Raw genomic sequence first — 18,386 nt, forward strand, 5'->3', positions numbered from 1 at the left:
GGTGAAGGTACAGTAGTGAGTGAATCAACCACACTGACGAAGGCTGTTGCCAAAACGTGTCTTTTTGTTGACCTCTGCTGCTGCTAAAATACAGTAAAACTGCAAAAAAAAATAGCTGTTTTCCTTCTTTTCACTATGCATTTTTTTTACTCAGCACCGAAGACTTTCTGTTAGTCTATAGACTTGAGTTGCAATGCAATTTGTTTTTCTACGAATCAACCACACTCACATTGACATAAAGGGATATAAAGTAAACATGTCATCTCTACAGCAAGCAACCAACACAGTTGCTCCCAAGGCCGTACAAAATCATCATAACTGCACATAGATCCTCATTTAACACCCACAATAATGAATATGAAAATGGAATGGGCTGGCTAACCTGAGGAGGACAGGAGAGGTCGGGCCAGGTCATGGCCATAGGACAGTCCAGGAGGAAGACCCGGAGCAGCTGGCCGACTAAACAGGTCCAGCTTCACCCCGCTCATATTCAGCTTATGTGGATCAAAGCGCATGTGCTGTTAAAGATAGACAGATAAAATGGGGAGGAGAGAGATTGACAGAGGAGGTGAGAGAGAGAAGATTAAAATCTCAATAGAGATTGAGAAGTGAGTTGTGGAGACCGAGGAGGATACAGAAAGCATAACTTCACAGATTATTGTAAGTTAGAATTTCACGGCAAGGTCTCCACTTGTTGCCTCCGGTGCATGTCACAAATAAAGTTTGATCTGATTTGGATTTGATTTTTACCGCTATTTGAAACTTTCGCTACATTGAGTGAAATAAAGGAACACATCTGAAGTACCTTCATCCTCTGCTGGTGGTGTTGAATCTGCCAGGCGATCTGGGCATGCATTGCACACCATTTGCCAGCCTTCTGCTAGAATAAATAGAAGGAAATTAATTTGATTAGTCTTAAACCTGAGGGCTAGAATTCTGTCAACAAGCTTACATAAGGCTGGCGAATGGCATATACCCGTAGGCCCTTTGGTAGGAGATTGTGAGGAACTTCTCCTGGCCGTGTCGCCACATCCATAGGATTAGACTAGGGAGAGATGGGAAGTCACGTGTTTAGACTGAGAACAGCATGTGTGGGGGGGGGGGGGGGGGGGGTTAACACTGGGTAATGAAAGAGAGACAGACAGACTGAGGGAGTCAGTGATGTGTTATGGACCTTGGGCTGGAAGGCTCCTTGCAGAGAGCTGAAGGGCCCTGGGGGTCCTGAGTGGGGGTGCAGGGCTGGCATGCCAGGCATCGCTGGGGGGTAGGGGGGGAAGAACTGGGCAAGACCACACATAGGTTAAGGTAAGAATAAATGAAGTATGACTTTAGGGTAAACAAAATAACTTTGTACGCTCAGAGAAGATCTGTGACTGTACTGCTGAGGTAGTATGGAGTAAATCATCAAATAACTGAGAATCATTGAGAATCATATTATAATAAAAAATAATTAATTTGAAAAGTAATCCAAAGGAACATATCCCCATCTTTCTGAAAGCAGTACTTTCACTTACATTTTTATGTCTTATGTAGGGGTTTTCCAGTTTAGCTGGGTACTTTTCCAACTGAAAGACAAAAAAATGTTGTAAGTAACATTAACAATATTAGACAATATTAGACAAAGAAGAAACATCAATGGAAAAACGCTACAAATGATTGTTTTTGAGCATTTTTTCATCTTCAAGTCCTGATCTAGTGCTGACATCTACGCAGCTAAACCAGATCATTGACTGTTTAACATATGCATGTACACACTTCGGATGGCTATGTTCGGAGTTTCCATATCTCGGCTGCTTAAACCCAACTGAAGCCCTGCCAATGCTGGCAAAAGCGTCCATGAGCAATTACCCACGATCAAAAGCACTCTAATGACCTCATTCCTTCTTCTGCGGCACAGTCATTTATCCTGACAGCAGGGCTTTGAGTGTGTCAAAACAGCCATGAGATCCATTTCCACTGGCTTTACTGAGCTGTCAGTGGAACAGCCAGCCATTTCAGGGCTCATACATTTTTTTCCAGTATGATGAAATATTTCAAAATGTTCCCTGGTGGGCGGAAAAAAGTTTTAAACGGCTGAAAGCTAAAATGTGTCTCTCAGGGACTGTATCTGATATTTCTGTTATGTTGAGATACTGTAATAAAGAGTTTGATATTTGAGATGTGAAACTAACACAAGGTTTTCCCCAGAGTAAAGGAGGCGGCTGCTGAGCCTGAGGCTACACTATTAAGGAGATTGAGTTCAGAAAACAGCAAAAACAAAGCACAGCGTTATCTCTCTCTCATTTCTGGGTGACCTAAAATGTTCCTCACAATGAATGTGGGTTTTGATAACATTAAAGAGTAAAACTGTTGGTGAAAAACATACCAGATGTTTTAGGCTTAGTTATAGTGAAACACGTCAATTCTGGTCTTCATTTTGACAGTTCGTTGTAGTAAATATAGCAATTTTTTTCCACTAGAGGTTCAACTCCACCATTCAAACGGTGATGTAGAAGCACCTCGAGAAGGTTCCTCTACGTCATCTCAAGGGAGGGGTTCGGTATGAAATACACTCCCTTCTAGATGTGTTGGGTGGTACCACCTCAAGGTTTACTGTAAAAGCAAGATGCTAGGACTACTGACGTTATACAAAATTCAAAAGGCAGTAAGGCACTTTTCCGCATTTGACCAAATTCAAAGTTTTGTGCTTCACAGTTCCATTCCTCCTTTTACAAAGGAAAAAAACACAAGTAGGCTATGAGTATTATATGTTTATATTCATAGCTACATCCATTATAACAAGAAATAGATGACAATGGTGGTCATGTCAACTCGTTGTGTTTTTCCCCAGCTGCTATGAATGATTGGTGGCGCAGTCCACTAAGACAGTAGACTCAATTACTGCGATTTCTTATCCCACAAGAATCAAATTTTGTATTTACTATTTTCATCCCGTGCCCACACACTTCTAATTCCAAAAAGTGAAAGCATACCTGTGAGAGGGGTCCCCCTGGTAGTAGTTGTAGGTTTTTATACAGTACCCAAGACCAATCTGAGTTAATTTGACCATTGGAAAAAGAGCTACTGCGTAAACACCGCAATGCAGGTTGGTTTGAATTGAGCACCTAATCTTCAATTTCAAGGTGATGATTGAACAATTCTTCCCAACAGAATAACGCAATAAATGTCAGTCTACATTTCAACTATATTTTTTTGCGCCCCATGGGGGATTAGAATTTACACGGAAAGTGGCAATAGATGTCAGGAGCTTGGCGCCTTACCACTGTGAGCCAACTGTCCAGAGTCGTATTTGCTCATGATGCACATCATTTTATTATCAGAGCGTGCCAGCGGACTTCTGGTAAGTATGCTTTAGTGAAAAAGTGTTGGGATCAGGTACAACTATGTTCACCCACCCCCAAAATGAATAATTATGAGCAATTCCCCCCACCCACAACTTCTCACCTGAATGCATATTTTTTTATTTGAAGGGTTTGGGCAAAAGCTGAAATTGGGGTTGAGAGTTACCCTTTAACCTCACATGAAGCCGTTTGTGGTGGCCATGTACTGGACTTACATTTAGGTCAGCTGTGCGACCCATATTTGGGGTTGTAGAGAGGATGCCTGGTGGAGGAGGCAAACCATTCGGGTAGGATAAGAAGGTGAGTTGGTGCTGGTGTTGATGTTGGTGCTGGTGTGTGTGCTGGTGAAACTCTGTCCTCAGCAGAGGTGGCCCCGAGGCAGTCCCTCTCTCTGCAGTCTGCGCCAGGAAACGGTTGTTCAGTTCTTGGCGAAGCAGGTCGTGCTCTGTTGTGGGTGAGAGGTTAAAGGTCATACTCTATGACAAAAACTGCTCTTTCTCACCCACAATCCGTATCCCCAGCAACACCTGTTGTACACTAAACACCAATCTATCTCCTATACGGCTCCTTCAATATCCATCTCCTTTACTGTTCAAGCCTCTTACCTGAGTAGCCTGCTTCAGTGGAGTGTCCTACGATGCCATTGGTTGGTAATCCCAGAGGGCTTGTGAACATGGCCGGGCGGCGATGCCCGTGAACTGGCAGGAAGAAGTGGGGTGCGGGCAACTCCGAGACGGACAGGGGGAGGACCGGCAAGGGAGAAGAATGGCGCCCGAGGTGGGGGGATGGCGGGAGGGTTCGCTTACGGGATCTCTCTATGCTGCTGCTGTAGGGAGGAGAAAGGCAAGGTTGTAAATAAATATCACCTCATCTAGGATATCAGTATTATGAAATGGTTTGAACAAGTACAGTCAATGCCATGTCCTACCTGTTGTGGAGACCAATGTACAGGGGATGACCCTGGTGATGTGACAATGGTTCTCTCTTGACCTGGGATAGGCCTGACCCTGGCAGAGTTGGGGTGGTCGTGTTGCGAGGGGACGTCCTCTCCTTCTTCACACACACAGCAGGAAGTGGGCTGGTGGTACGGGTGCTGGTGAGAGGGGCTGCAGGGGCAGGGCTGCCAGCAGGCTGAGAGCCAGGGGCGGGACTGGCAGCAGGCAGATCGAGGGGTGTGTCGCTGCTCTGCTCCTGGCTGCGTTGTAGACCTGACACTGTGGCAGAGCTGCACACCTTCGTCTCGTCCCTCTCATCAACGCCTATGTCTATGAGCAACCAGAGAACCTTTGTTACCAACCACAGTTTGACAGAGCTGACGGAATCATTTAAAGCTGCAATATGTAACTTTTTGGGGCGAAACGACCAAATTCACATAGAAATGTTGTTATAGATCTGTCATTCTCATCGAAAGAAAGTCTATGTGCGCTATTTCTATGCTTCCGGTTCTTAAGTTTCATTTTTTGTGTCTTTTACATTCGGTTTTGTACTCTGGTAGTAGTTTTTTCTTCTTCAAACAGCTGAAAATACAATATTTTTGGTTATATACTTGCTTGTTTGTTTTGTCACATAAACTGAAATTAGGCAAACTATAAAAATGTTAGAAACCAGGAAATGGCAGACTGATTTGGCAGACTGACTTTAATATTCTTTCCCACATCAGATAAATACTGAAACTTATTATACACTATATTTACAAAAGTATGTGGACACCCCTTCAGCTTAGTGGATTTGGCTATTTCAGCCACACCTGTTGCTGACCTGTTGCTGTCCCAGTCAACTGTTAAGTGGAAACGTCTAGAAGCAACAATGGCTCCGCCGCAAAGTGGTAGGTCACACAAGCTCACAGAACGGGACCGCCAAATGCTGAAGTGCGTAAAAATCTTCTGTCCTCGGTTGCAACACTGACTACCAAGTTCCAAACGGCCTCTTGAAGCATTGTCATCACAAGAACTGTTCGTCGGCAGCTTCATGAAATGGGTTTTCATGGCCGAGCAGCCGCACACAAGCCTGAGATCACCATGTGCAATGCCAAGCGTCGGCTGGAGTGGCGTAAAGCTTGCCGTCATTGGACTCTGGAGCAGTGGAAACGCGTTCTCAGGAGTGATGAATCACGCTTCACCATCTGGCAGTCCGACGGACAAATCTGGGTTTGGCAGATGCCAGGAGAACGCTACCTGCCCCAATGCATAGTGCCAACTGTAAAGTTTGGTGGAGGTGGAATAATGATCTGGGGCTGTAGATAGCAACACTACACTATTTACCTAGAGAGTTTTCATCTGTATTTTTCATAGCTGTCTACATACCACCACAGACCGACGCTGGCACTAATACCACACTCAATGAGCTGTACAAGCAAACATGAAATTGCTCATCCAGCAAAAAGTCAAGCAGGAAGCCCCAGTGACTCGGTCAATATAAAAGTGGTCAGATGTAGCAGATGCTAAGCTACAGGACTGTTTTGCTAGCACAGACTGGAATATGTTCCGGGATTCTTCCGATGGCATTGAGGAGTACACCACATCAGTCACTGGCTTCATCAATAAGGCCATCATTAAGTTTGCCGATGACACAACAGTGGTAGGCCTGATCACTGACAACGACGACACAGCCTATAGGGAGGAGGTCAGTGACCTGGCCATGTGGTTCCACGACAACGTGATCAAGACAAAGGAGATGATTGTGGACTACAGGAAAAGGATGACAGAGCATGCCCCCATTCTCATCGACGGGGCTGTAGTGGGCTAGGTTGAGAGCGTCAAGTTCCTTGATGTCCACATTACCAACAAACTAACATGGTCCAAGCACACCAAGACAGTCGTGAAGAGGGCACGACAAAACCTATTCCCCCTCAGGAGACTGAAAATATTTGGCATGGGTCCTCAGAAGGTTCAACATCCGGGTTGCATCCCTGCCTGGTATGGCAACTGCTCGGCCTTCGACCGCAGGGCACTACAGATGGTAGTGCGTACGGCCCAGTACATCACTGGGGCCAAGCTTCCTGCCATCTAGGGCCTCTATACCAGGCGGTGTCAGAAGAAGGCCCTAAAAATTGTCTAAGACTCCAGCCACCCTAGTCATAGACTGTTCTCTCTGTTACCGCATGGCAAGTGGTACAGGAGCGCCAAGTCTAGGTCTAAGAGGCTTCTAAACAGCTTCTACCCCAAAGCCATAAGACTCCTGAACATCTAATCAAATGGCTACCCAGACTATTTGCATTGCCTGCCCCCCACTTTTACACTGCTGCTACTCTGTTATTATCTATGCATAGTCACCTTAATAACTCTACCTACATGTAAATATTACCTTAATTACATTGACTAACCAGTGCCCCCGCACATTGACTCTGTACTGGTACCCCCTGTATATAGCCTCGATATGGTTATTTTACTGCTGCTCTTTAATTATTTGTTATTTTTATTTCTTATATATATATATATAATTATTTTTTTTAAACTGCATTGTCGGTTAGGGCTTGTAAGTAAGCATTTCACTCTAAGGTCTACACCTGTTGTATTTGGTGCATGTGACAAATAACATTAGATTTTTCATGGTTTGGGCTAAATCCCTTAGTTCCAGTGATGGGAAATCTTAACGCTACAGCATACAAAGGCATTCTAGACTTTTCTGTGCTTCCAACTTTGTGGCAACAGTTTGGGGAAGGCCCTTTCCTGTTTCAGCATGACAATGCCCCCGTCCTCACTAATTCTCTTGTGGCTGAATGGAGGCAAGTCCCTGCAGCAATGTTCCAACATCTAGTGAAACGCCTTCCCAGAAGTGTGGAGGCTGTTATAGTAGCAAAGAGGGAACCAACTCCATAATGCCCATGATTTTGGAATGAGATGTTCGATGAGCAGGTGTCCACATACTTTTGGTCATGTGGTGTATGTGTTCATGCTTAGCTAAAACAACCTTCATTCATTGTGGTGAATAGCTCCTAATCGCTGTTGTCTGGTGATAAAAGCCTTAGTCCTGTGGCCTCCATTACTGAATACTAGGCCTACATCTAGAAACAACAATGAGGCTACTAACGAGCAGCTTCATAACAGCCAGTGGGTTCATGTCTTGGGCAAATGAGCATGTTCATATTACAAAGTGCTCACAATTTGTTAGTTGCACCATTATATTTTCCATTCACAGCCAGACAGACAGTGTAATGATCATTAAATAATTCAACAAAGCCTATTTTCCCAGCACCAAACAACACTAGTCTCTACTCCCTGCAGTCTTTGAGCTCTGACAAAAACCGAGGGCCCTGGGGAGAGACTAGTGGTGTGTTAAGCATTCTTTGTAATCATAACATTCAATAGGCTGAAGTCCAGACAGCTCATTGGAAGACTCAATGAGAGACCTCCAAAGCTAACAACAAATGCCCTCTCCAAAGCCCACCACAAGCAGCTTGGAGGTAGGGAGAGTTAAATAGAGACCTTCTAATCGCTTTCACAAGGCATATAAAACCCCTGGGCTCAGCTCTAAAAGGTTCTCACCGCCAGCCAGCCAGTGGGATTAGAGCATGCTTTATGCTGCCTGGCCCTGGGTGCGAGTCTCCGCTTGGCTCTTTCAGGCCAAATGAGGCGAAATGTGACCACGTTAGTTCTAATGAGCTTTGAGTTTGAGAAATCGTGGGTTGTGAAAAGAACACAATCAATCAAGCTGCCCATATAAGGCAACAACAACTCAGTCAGGTAAAGAATACTGAATGGGAAAAATACCATTCAGTGATGTTGCTTTGAGAGGCATTCTCTTGGGTGAAAATTGCACTTAATTGTTGAATTTAAGCTATAGTTAGATCACAATATGGAATTGCTAAGAGATGCTAAGGATGATAATAGGGAATATTGCAGTGGATTACAAACTTGCTTGAGCCAGTAGTCTCATTGAGAATGACGTGTGACTCCAAACATCACTTCTTCCTAGCCCCAATGAAGCAGCTAAGCCACTGAAAGTGGAGGTTCAATCCAATTCATAGCTAAAAGATTGTGTAGAAGGCATTTATCAACTATTTCACACAACTCAACACATTCAAATGCACACACATCTCTGTCAAAACACTTGCGTCATTATTCTGTTTTACTTCAACATAAATCCCTCTAGCTCAGAGACTTTCCACAGGGTAGAGTGACATTCAGTGTCAAACCACGTTGTGCAATTAAGAGTGTGTGGGTATCCTTAAACTACAATGGCCACAACACCTTGACAACAATTAGGTCATTCTTGATAATTGTGTGGTTTGAATAAGGGTGTTGCCCTTATTCAAGTGAACAGAAATGGAATGTCAGAAAAAGCATATAAGAGCATGTCACTGAGACAAATATATCTATTCTGTTTAGCAACAGCTAAGCAAGGACAGAGAGTCAAGTGCAAAAAAAATTGAGAGTGAAAATATTCTTACCATTAGTTGTCCTTAGTGTGAAGAGCTTTTCAGACTCAATCCCTGAAACCTGAGTAAAGATGAGAAAATAAAAAGGTTAGGATTTTGAGTCTGGTGCTGGAACTGTCGCCAAAAGTGATTGCTTTTCCACGGTAATCTTTAACAGCACTCGATCAACAGGACCATCCGGTATGCTGGCTCTTGCTCCACTCCCAGACTCGACGTCAGCGCCACACTCAGGGGGGTGTGTTCAAGTTCCCAATGAATGTATGGTCCCGTGGGGCTCAGTTGGTAGAGCATGGCACTTGCAATGCCAGATTTGTGGATTCTATTCCCATGGGGGACCAGTGTGAAAAAGTATCCACTCACTACCAGTGTAAATCGCTCTGGATGAGAGCGTTTGCTAAATGACTAAAAATGGAAATGTAAAATGAATGAAAATGAGATCAGAGGAACAAAAGGTGAGACATAACTCTTAACCTTGTCCAATGACATGAGAGGGAACGTTTTCTAAATGAAACTGAATGAGATTAAATCGAAACCATTCTAACTTCATGTAGTATGTGACAGCTCAATGAATGCATCTTTTTGACAGTATAATAAAAAGCATCACAACATAGATTACACATTAAGAGGCAATTAATGTAATCAGTCATTTCTTTCATGTAAGAGCACTACGTAAATGCCCATGACATTTACCTTGTGAAAAACAAATTAGAAAGTGGATGACACAAATTAACTTAGTAGCTAAGTATCTTATTCTAATCCATAAATTACATTTAAAACAGTATGTTTCTAATTACATTGCTGAATATTGGCCAGATTGTCATACCAGGCAGCAGAGTCCACACACACACACGCACACACGCACACACGCACGCACACAGCCTAAAGCACTCAACCATTTTCACTTAAATAAGCTATGTAGTGATATTATATTTGATGTGCTCCTGTGTATTCCTCATCTTTAAGCATTCTGTCCTTTGTAAAGTGTCAATCATACAGATGCTGGGAAAGCGCATGGTTATACACTAATGACATCAAAAAGACATCAAACTGACCAGATTCAATTGCTAAATCAAATTGTTGAACTCGGCGGAAATTCAGCTGTGGTAAACTATCATGAGGTTCCTTTCGTGTTGCAAATGTAAGTACCTTATTTCCAGATATTCCTGGAATCCATCAGTTGATTAACAACCTTGCAAAATGCTACATTACCGTAATCTGGTTCATATGACCTCTGTCATGAGTTTAATTTCAGTTTTGGAGCCTCCATATTTAATAGGAGGTTGCTGACAAAAATAAATAGATCATATAGAGGAAATAACAGAGACTTGTTATGATAATCAGAAAGTCCTTACTTTCATAAGTAGCCCTAATGATATTCACAGTGTAATCAAGTTAGCTTCAGCGCATTCCTTAGATCAAAATCCAATAATGCAATCAAAGAGAGCTGGCATTATTAACATGTAGACATTTTTTTTTTAAAGAGTTAAATGAGTATAATGTCCGTAAGGTACACAGACTGAACCTCACACTCACAAACCAGTACCAAAACACAAGTTAGAGTTTGTGGCCATTTACCCTCCTTGACGTCAACTATGTCCCAAAAATAGTCTGCTCAGGATGGAGGAGGACCACCACTGAGACCAAAGACACCCCACACACTGTTTACGCTGCCCTGACCTATTAAATAAAAAGGTCCGCCAGAAAACCTGACCCCATCACAACCCTGTCTGCCATTTGGAGGACCCCCCCCCCCCCCCCCCCCCTCTACAATACAGCCTGGCCAGCTGACAGCCCCGATGGGAATACACCAATACATAACATGTAGAGGACTGATAAGTTAATAGTTCTGAGAAGTGGGAATGTTTATCTGACCTTGTCATCGATGTCACTCTCACTGTCACACTGCGGGAGAAAGGATGCGAAGCGCTGCATTAATTCACGAGAACGGCTTCATCCATCACCAACACTCAAACTGAAACTCTAGAAATGTAACTGTAAATAATGCATATAAAAAAAAAACATGGAGATCCATTGAGAAACGTATTATTGTTAGATTAGTAAGAAATGTGTTTATGCCTAGAAGTAAGAGTCTGTTTACATATCAAGTCAGAGAGAGAGAGAGTGTGCGAGCGGGAGTGAAACCGAGCGGGAGAAAGGGGACATTATTATGCATTAGGTCTGTTACCTCGTTCCAAGTCATCGACGTGTGTTTAACTGCTGTGTGTACTGAACAGTTTGCTCTAAAGGAATCATCATGCCAGGCGACGGAGCAACACAGTTGTGAGCTACTATATCAGCCGGTCAATTTCTACTGAAACCACTGATAAATCATGTGTCAGTCCCTCCCTCAAGTCCTGCTCACTGTCAAAGTGTCACTCAGATATACAAATCACTAATCCGTGTTGACATGACACCTGTTTAGCTACGTTACTAAATATCAGCCTGTTAGCTTCTGAGGACATTTTGTTCCAGCTTCTGAGGACATTTTAGTTACGGACTGTTCTTCTCAGTATGCATGAGCTAATCACTGACCCACTTTTGTCCTCATACTCTGAGCAGTACCATAGGTAACATAGGCGACATTCATTCTGTCAGAAAGGATTGAAGTCACTCACCGAATAGCCCCGACCAGAGAATGAACTCTGTGGAAAGATATTATAATGTTCATGAGCAAAGGCTTATAACATATTCTGATAAATGCCTTCTGTAATCAGTCAATAGGTTGTTGTTGGCACACACAAAAAAATCCCTTTATCCAGACAATACTGTTCATACCCCACTGTGGTGTTCTTTAGAGTTGCTTCTCTGAGGTGTGCCCTGCGTTCTGGTGACCTCAGCTCCGCTTTGCCTTCCCAGAAGCCGCTTCACCTGAGGGACAGGACAGATCCAGAGGACAGATCAATCACACACTCAAAGGCTTCCAATGTAACTAAGTATCACCATGTCTTTGAGTCCAGGGTTATCTACATAACATTGAGTTGGTAGACAGTGAATTTGCCAGCCCATAGCCCCTCTGCCCAGATGAGAATCTGGCCCACCAGAGGGCACTGGTGTATTACAGGAATGAGTGATTACACATCAGTGAGGACATCCATTTCAATGACACAGTTAACCCGATTTAAAATAAGCAGAGTTCATGTCCAGACTCATTCACTGACCGTGATGGGCAATTAGCCCTGGCCCTGGCTCAACTCCGAGCCAGAGCTGGCTTTTCTTTAAAGGCAAGATGAATGCAGTGCATGCATAAATGGGCACACACACATACCAACATTGGGTTGGAATGGAGACCTTGAATGATCCATGCAGCATAATGCAGATTTTATACAGATATTGATTCAGGAGATCACAAGTTGTTTCAGGACAAAACAGAGAAATCATATTGACTGGAAACTCAGCATTCAACAGGAACAGTACAATAATGTGGTGTTGATCTGGGGTTTCATGGTTTAAAGCTACCATTCCATAATGTTCAGCCCATGCTGCAGTGTTCATTTGGCTGCTACACTTCACTGCTTTGACAGGCAGGCCCAGAACACTGTATGTCTATTTCTGTGTGTGAGCGTGAGTGAGTGTGTGTGTTCGTGTAAAAATGATTTACTTAAATAGTATAGGTGGGATTTAACAGTGGCAGTGAACATGTCATCCAGCCATCTTCCAGCTAGTCTCATGACTTGATTTGACAAGGTGAATGTCCTGTGGCAATGCGCTTTAGCAAAGTACATGTTATCTGAGAAAGGATGTTATCTGAGGTCCTTCTACTTCCTACAGCACTCCGGATGTTGCCTCAGTGACACAATTAAACTGCTCGATTGATCAAGTGTGAGTAGGTGTCATCCATTTCGTAGAGTAGATCCCATTTACCTACAGTGTGCTAAGATAAACAGTAAATTCAAGGAACAAAATACACCAAAAGAAACCTGATAATAGCTCTGTCCTGTTTTGCATAGGAGGCTACCACCCAACGTACTGTTTTGCATACTGTTCAGAACAAGAGAGATCCACAAGGGGTAATCTAGGCGATACCTTAAAACAAGTAGTATCTGGTTGACACATACAGATTAGCGTGAGGGAATTGGCTAGGTCAGGGACTGATATGGAAGTGGGCATAAGTTTGTGAGTGCCTGGTGTGCTCTCTGCTACAAACCCAGACACATCCTGCGCTGAGGAGGAAGCTCTTCACAAAGCACCTTATCTCGTCTCTTTACTGGCCCTTGTTTCCTGTGTGGCACTCTCCTAACTTCCTGCAAAGCAGACACGCTTGTGTGAAGCAATTACTAGATCAGGATGGGAAGATTCGGAAATGAACCTGATAACACAGTTCATTGACTGGCTGGTGCTGACAATTAACACCTCACGATGGAGCCATTTTTTTTTTTACAGGACCAAAGCCGTATCACCATTAGAGAAAGAAAACTGTGGGATTTAAAGTGGATGGCTTGAAAACAGCTAAGGAAGAACTCCAGATAAACATATAGCCGCTTAGCTAGGTAAACAACCAAAAACGAAAACAAACTGTACGATCTCTTTTACCTCACTGGGCAAAATGCCCACACACATTACGAGGTAGACAGGTTTTTAGTTTGTAGGAGAGCATAGTCATTCAAATAGAAGGAAGGTTAATTGATCCATAGACTACCTGCTTGGTCTTCTTCGATCTGTTTTTCACCTTCCCTTGCTCCTTCTCTCCATCCTGCTCATGATCAAAGTCAGCTCGATTGTCAGTGAATCCATTCACAGGAATCACATCCCCCTCAGCAGTCTGTTCAGTCTTCCGTTTCTTCAGCACCTGGCTCTCCCACTTCTCCTTGCCCCCCTGCGACCTCAGGCTCTTTGTGCTCTTCCTCAGAGCCACCTACGAAAGAGCAAACACAAAAGAGGCTTAATATGTACAGCACAGGAGAGCCACCTCAGTATGAATGATGATAATGCTTACACTGAGTCAATATGACAAGGCGGCAAGGAAATCCTTCCAAAACCTCTAGTACATAAATAAAAACCCATCATAAAGAAATAGGGAATTGAAGAAGAGCCAAAGCTCATGATGCTTCTGGGCATGGTTGTGTATTGAGGTCATATCCTATGAGGCAGGCCTGTGAGACTAGAATATTGGCGGCCAGCTGCTACCCATTGTCAGGCTGTGGCGTTTGGCAGTCTGAGCTAAATGCGCCTGGACTAACCATGCCAGTGGCCTGTGAGTGGGTTGTCAGTGGTGTTGATATACATACTACCAAGCACAGTGGAGCAATGGACATGAACAAGAATCAGTTACAGGTCATCTAAAACACAGAAGTCTGTGAGAACTTGGAAAGGAGCAATTTAATACATGCTCCCCTCCCCCGATGGCTTTTGGGGTATTGTTCAATGCAAGCACAACTAATCTCACTTAGCCAACGAGTGTGAACTGTGAGCATTCCCAGCTCAGCGTCCCCCCTGCCTACAGCTTCAGCTATCCACGAAAACAAGTGACCTAATGGCACAAGTGTAATCTCCAGAACCATTGCCATAGTGATATGAATATTCATGGCACTGCTAAAAGACTAGCGGCGTGTGGTAAATGATGTGTCACTGTGTTTCTCCACCTCCCTGGACAGTTACCAAGCATGTCTGATAAAAACAATCACTGAGCTTGGCTCTGAATAGCATCAGGCACACACAGCTGTGGAGACGCAGGGGGGAGTAACTAAACTAACCCAAAAACCAAACAAGGGCTGAGTGAGAGAGAGTGGGTGAAAATAACCTTGGGTAGTAGATCCGTTTTGCCAGCTACACTGAATACAATAGGGTGAAACCAGCTAAATCCAGGTTAGGGTTTGCAGTGAGAATGGCTTTGAAAATGAACATTGGCCCTAAATCCCAGGTAAAGCCCAGCGGCTTACAAAGGATTCAGTGGATGGGCTCTCATCAAGTTCCACTATCACATTCGTACCTCTATCCAGTCACTCTCACCACCCATGAAGCCAAAAGTGAATGGCAGTAACATCCATGTTCTAACATGGTCTCTCCCCGGTGGACAGAAGACATGGACATCAAGCTATTAACAGCTCATGTGCCACAGCTTCTGCAATCAGACCTCACATATCAGCTCTCACCAGGTAGCTGAACATAACCTGGCCTGCAAATGTTCCACAAAGGACATGGGATACAAGAGGCCAGGGAAACAAGGTGGCTTGTTACAGTAGGCTGTTCAAATCCAATTTGCATCCAATGGCACAGGAAGCGCTGCTTCAGCCTCCATTAACTGCTCTGTAAATCATTAACTCTATTGATGTGACATAGATTTCAAAGACGCAACGCAAGCAGGGGTACAACAGAGAGTCGGTCAGTTAATTGTATAAAGCTAATAGCATCCGCTAACATGCCTTTTTATCAGAGTAATAGATGGCTAATTTCAGAGAGCTATTTTCCCATGACAAGATATCGTACAAGACAGTGGCGCACAGTTCCTTCTAGAGATCCAGAGAGATCTGTTACAGTGAAATATATGCCTACAGTTGTGCCTTCCTATGTTCATTGATTCAAGCACTGCACTGTAGGAGAGAAGACCCAGCAGATCTTGATGTTCCTGGGCATTCGATTCATGATGGATTCCTAAACTGTGTGTAAAGCTACAGGTCTACAGATGATTTGTCTTTATCCTCCTGACCACGACAGAGATAATACTGGCAACAGCCTGTCCATAGGTCAAGCACTCCATTTATCCATACATCCCCAGTTAGACCGCTTTCTGTCATTAGGAACTGTTCAATCACATGGCACTATAGGCCAACATCTTCTGGTACAAGGTTCACTTTAAATGCCCCTGACTTTTACAGATGCCATCTGTAGAGTGGCAAGTGGTGGAAAAAGTACCCAATTGTCATTATTGAATAAAAGTAAAGATACCTTAATAGAAAATGACTTGAGTAAAAAGTTGCCCAGTAAAATCCTACTTGATAAGTATTTGGTTTTAAATACACTTAAATGTATAAATCTTTTCAAATTCCTTATATAAAGCAAACAAGATGGAACCATTTTCTTGTTTTTTAAATGTACGGATAGCCAGGGCCATGAGCTAACGCTCAGACATCATTTACTAATGAAGCATGTGTTTCATGAGTTCACCAGGTCAGAGGCAGTAGGGATGACCAGGGATGTTCTCTTGATAAGTGTGTGAATTAGACAATGCCCTGTCCTGCTAAGCTTTCAAAATGTAACGAGTACTTTTGGGTGTCAGAGAAAATGTATGGAGTCAAAAGTACATTATTTTCTTTAGGAATGTAGTGATGAAGTAAAAGTAAAAGTAGTCAAAAAAATAAATAGCAAAGTACAGATTCCCCCAAAAACAACTTAAGTAGTACTTAAAAGTATTTTTACTTAAGTACTTTACACCACTGAGAGTGGCTATAGATATACTAGGTTAATAATCACTTTATTTGAATGCTGAAATGGAGTTTGTGTGTCATTTCCCACAGTACTTGTGACACATAAATAAGTGGTAATTAGACACTTAACATGCTGACCAGACATGTTGATTTTGTCCACCCACACCAGACGCGATCAGGACACACAGGTTGAAATATCAAAACCAACTCTGAACCAACTATTTTAATTTGGGGACAGGTCAAAAACCATTGAACATTTATGGCAATTTAGCTAGCTAGCTTGCTGTTGCTAGCTAATTTGTCCTGGGAAATAAACATTGGGTTGTTATTTTATCTGAAATGCACAAGGTCCTCTACTCCGACAATTCATCCACAGAAAAATGGGTAAACAGAGTTAATTTCTCGTAATCTCTCCTCCTTCAGGCTTCTTCTTCTTTGGACTTTATATGCCAGTTGGCAACCAACTTTAAGGTGCATTACCACCACCAACTGGACTGGAGCGTGGACCTCAGGTCATCTTTCAATCACCCATGTGGGTATTTGCTCCTAAAAACCAACAAGGAGATGGGAGAGGCGGGACTTGCAGTGTGTCAAGCATCACAAATAGAACCAAGTTCTATTTTAACGCCTGCCAACGCAGATGCTCGTTTACTCACAAGATTTAATAACATGCATGTGTAAATTTATTTTGCAACGCGAGCTGTGTGGTCAGCATAACACTCTCTATTTCCCATGACACGTCCAGCAGCCTGAGGTCACGGGTCCTGCCACTGAATTACTGGACCTGCACTGACTGGGCAATCAGTCGAGCAATTTATGCACCAGTAATGGACTGAAGACGAGTCATAAATATTCTGACACTGCCATGGCTTTGCCTTACAAGTCTAAATGTGTAGGCTACTTTGTCACATAACTGTCAAACATATTTAAAGGAGGTAATGGTGGCCAAAAAAGAAACATTATGAAATTGCAATAGAACATAATGTCACTTTCTTGTGTCAAAACCTACAGTAATGATAAACACGAGGGCGGAAAATGAAGCCAGTTTATTATCACCTAGATCCATATGCAACCACGACTGTATATTCTGTCCATATATCACAGAATATAGACTATCTACAGTCCCTGTTGTCTTCATTCTTAGAGGTTACATGCCTATTGTATTCAGTGTAGCTGGAAATCTACCCCAGATTATTTTCACCCACTCTCTCTCATTCAGCCCTTGTTTGGTCTTTGGGTTGGAGTAGTTTCTCTCCCTCTGCCTCTCAACAGATGTGTGTGCCTGATGCTATTCAGAGCCAAGCTAGCAGTGATTGTTTTGATCAGAAGTGCTTGGTAACAGTCCAGGAAGGTGGAGAAACCCGAGTGGCTCAGTGGTCTAAGGCACTGCATCTCAGTGCTAGAGGCTGCAGACCCTGGTTTGATTCCAGGCTGTACCACAACCGGCCGTGATTGGAGCCCCATAGGGCAGCACACAATTGGCCCAGTGTCGTTAGGGTTTGGCCGGGCTAGGCCGTCATTGTAAATAATAATTTGTTCTTAACTGACTTGCCTAGTTAAATAAAGGTTAAATAAAATACATTTTTTATCATAACTGTGTGAAACAATGAGTGATTGTTTCTTCTGCCCAGTACAGATCCGATCAAGGACATTCCGTGCTTTTATAGACAGATCTTGTCATGCATAAGAGCGATGTCAGTATCATACAGAATCCTGTCTGATTTACGGTTCATCGACTCAATACATTATCTGCACTGTCAGCTCAGGTGAATCAGATAAAATACAGACACTGACAAGTGATCCTAATCAGAACTTTGAACTGCTGACAAAAGCATACAGACAACAAACATGTTCACTCCTCAAGACCCACATTACTACACTCACTCTTTTTACATCGAGATTATTTAGAGGAATTTATCTCAAATTATGATGGGATGGTTCAAGCCCTGAATGCTGATTGGCTGACAGCTGTGGAATATCAGACCATATACCACGGGTATGACAAAACATTTATTTTTACTGCTCTAATTACGTTGGTAACCAGTTTATAATAGCAATAAGGCACCATTGGGGGTTTGTGGTATATGACCAATATACCACGGCTAAGGGCTGTATCGAGGCACTCCGCGTTGCGTCATTCATAAGAACAGCGCTTAGCCGTGGTATACTGGCCATTTACCACACCCCCTCTGGCCTTATTGCTTAAGTAGTGATCACAAGTTACTGTGTAAAAGGTTAGATCATGACCCCACAATATACACTGAGTGTGCAAAACACACATGACATACAGTTGAAGTCAGAAGTTTA

General features: G+C 43.2%; 1 protein-coding gene across 7 annotated transcripts in view; it reads right to left on the reverse strand.

Annotated features, from left to right (window-relative positions):
- The window catches only part of LOC110523734 (autism susceptibility gene 2 protein homolog), a 28,955-nt gene that overhangs the window by 2,791 nt on the left and 7,778 nt on the right, over positions 1 to 18,386 (reverse strand). The window contains exons 2-14 of one of the 7 annotated variants that reach the window (XM_036977413.2): positions 13,355 to 13,570; positions 11,494 to 11,586; positions 11,334 to 11,360; positions 10,591 to 10,620; positions 8,731 to 8,779; positions 4,270 to 4,606; positions 3,947 to 4,167; positions 3,557 to 3,786; positions 1,515 to 1,565; positions 1,175 to 1,279; positions 977 to 1,045; positions 806 to 880; positions 383 to 518 (exon numbers count right to left, since the gene is read on the reverse strand). In XM_036977413.2, coding sequence (XP_036833308.2) covers positions 383 to 518; positions 806 to 880; positions 977 to 1,045; positions 1,175 to 1,279; positions 1,515 to 1,565; positions 3,557 to 3,786; positions 3,947 to 4,167; positions 4,270 to 4,606; positions 8,731 to 8,779; positions 10,591 to 10,620; positions 11,334 to 11,360; positions 11,494 to 11,586; positions 13,355 to 13,570 — 1,639 coding nt within the window. The remainder of the gene's footprint in view (positions 1 to 382; positions 519 to 805; positions 881 to 976; positions 1,046 to 1,174; positions 1,280 to 1,514; positions 1,566 to 3,556; positions 3,787 to 3,946; positions 4,168 to 4,269; positions 4,607 to 8,730; positions 8,780 to 10,590; positions 10,621 to 11,333; positions 11,361 to 11,493; positions 11,587 to 13,354; positions 13,571 to 18,386) is intronic. The other 6 variants (XM_036977415.2, XM_090234748.1, XM_036977414.2 and 3 more) reach the window with 6 other exon arrangements.

The sequence above is a fragment of the Oncorhynchus mykiss genome, chromosome 5, assembly GCF_057628025.1.
Source record: "Oncorhynchus mykiss isolate SJ-2025 chromosome 5, ASM5762802v1, whole genome shotgun sequence".
Taxonomy (NCBI): domain Eukaryota; kingdom Metazoa; phylum Chordata; class Actinopteri; order Salmoniformes; family Salmonidae; genus Oncorhynchus; species Oncorhynchus mykiss.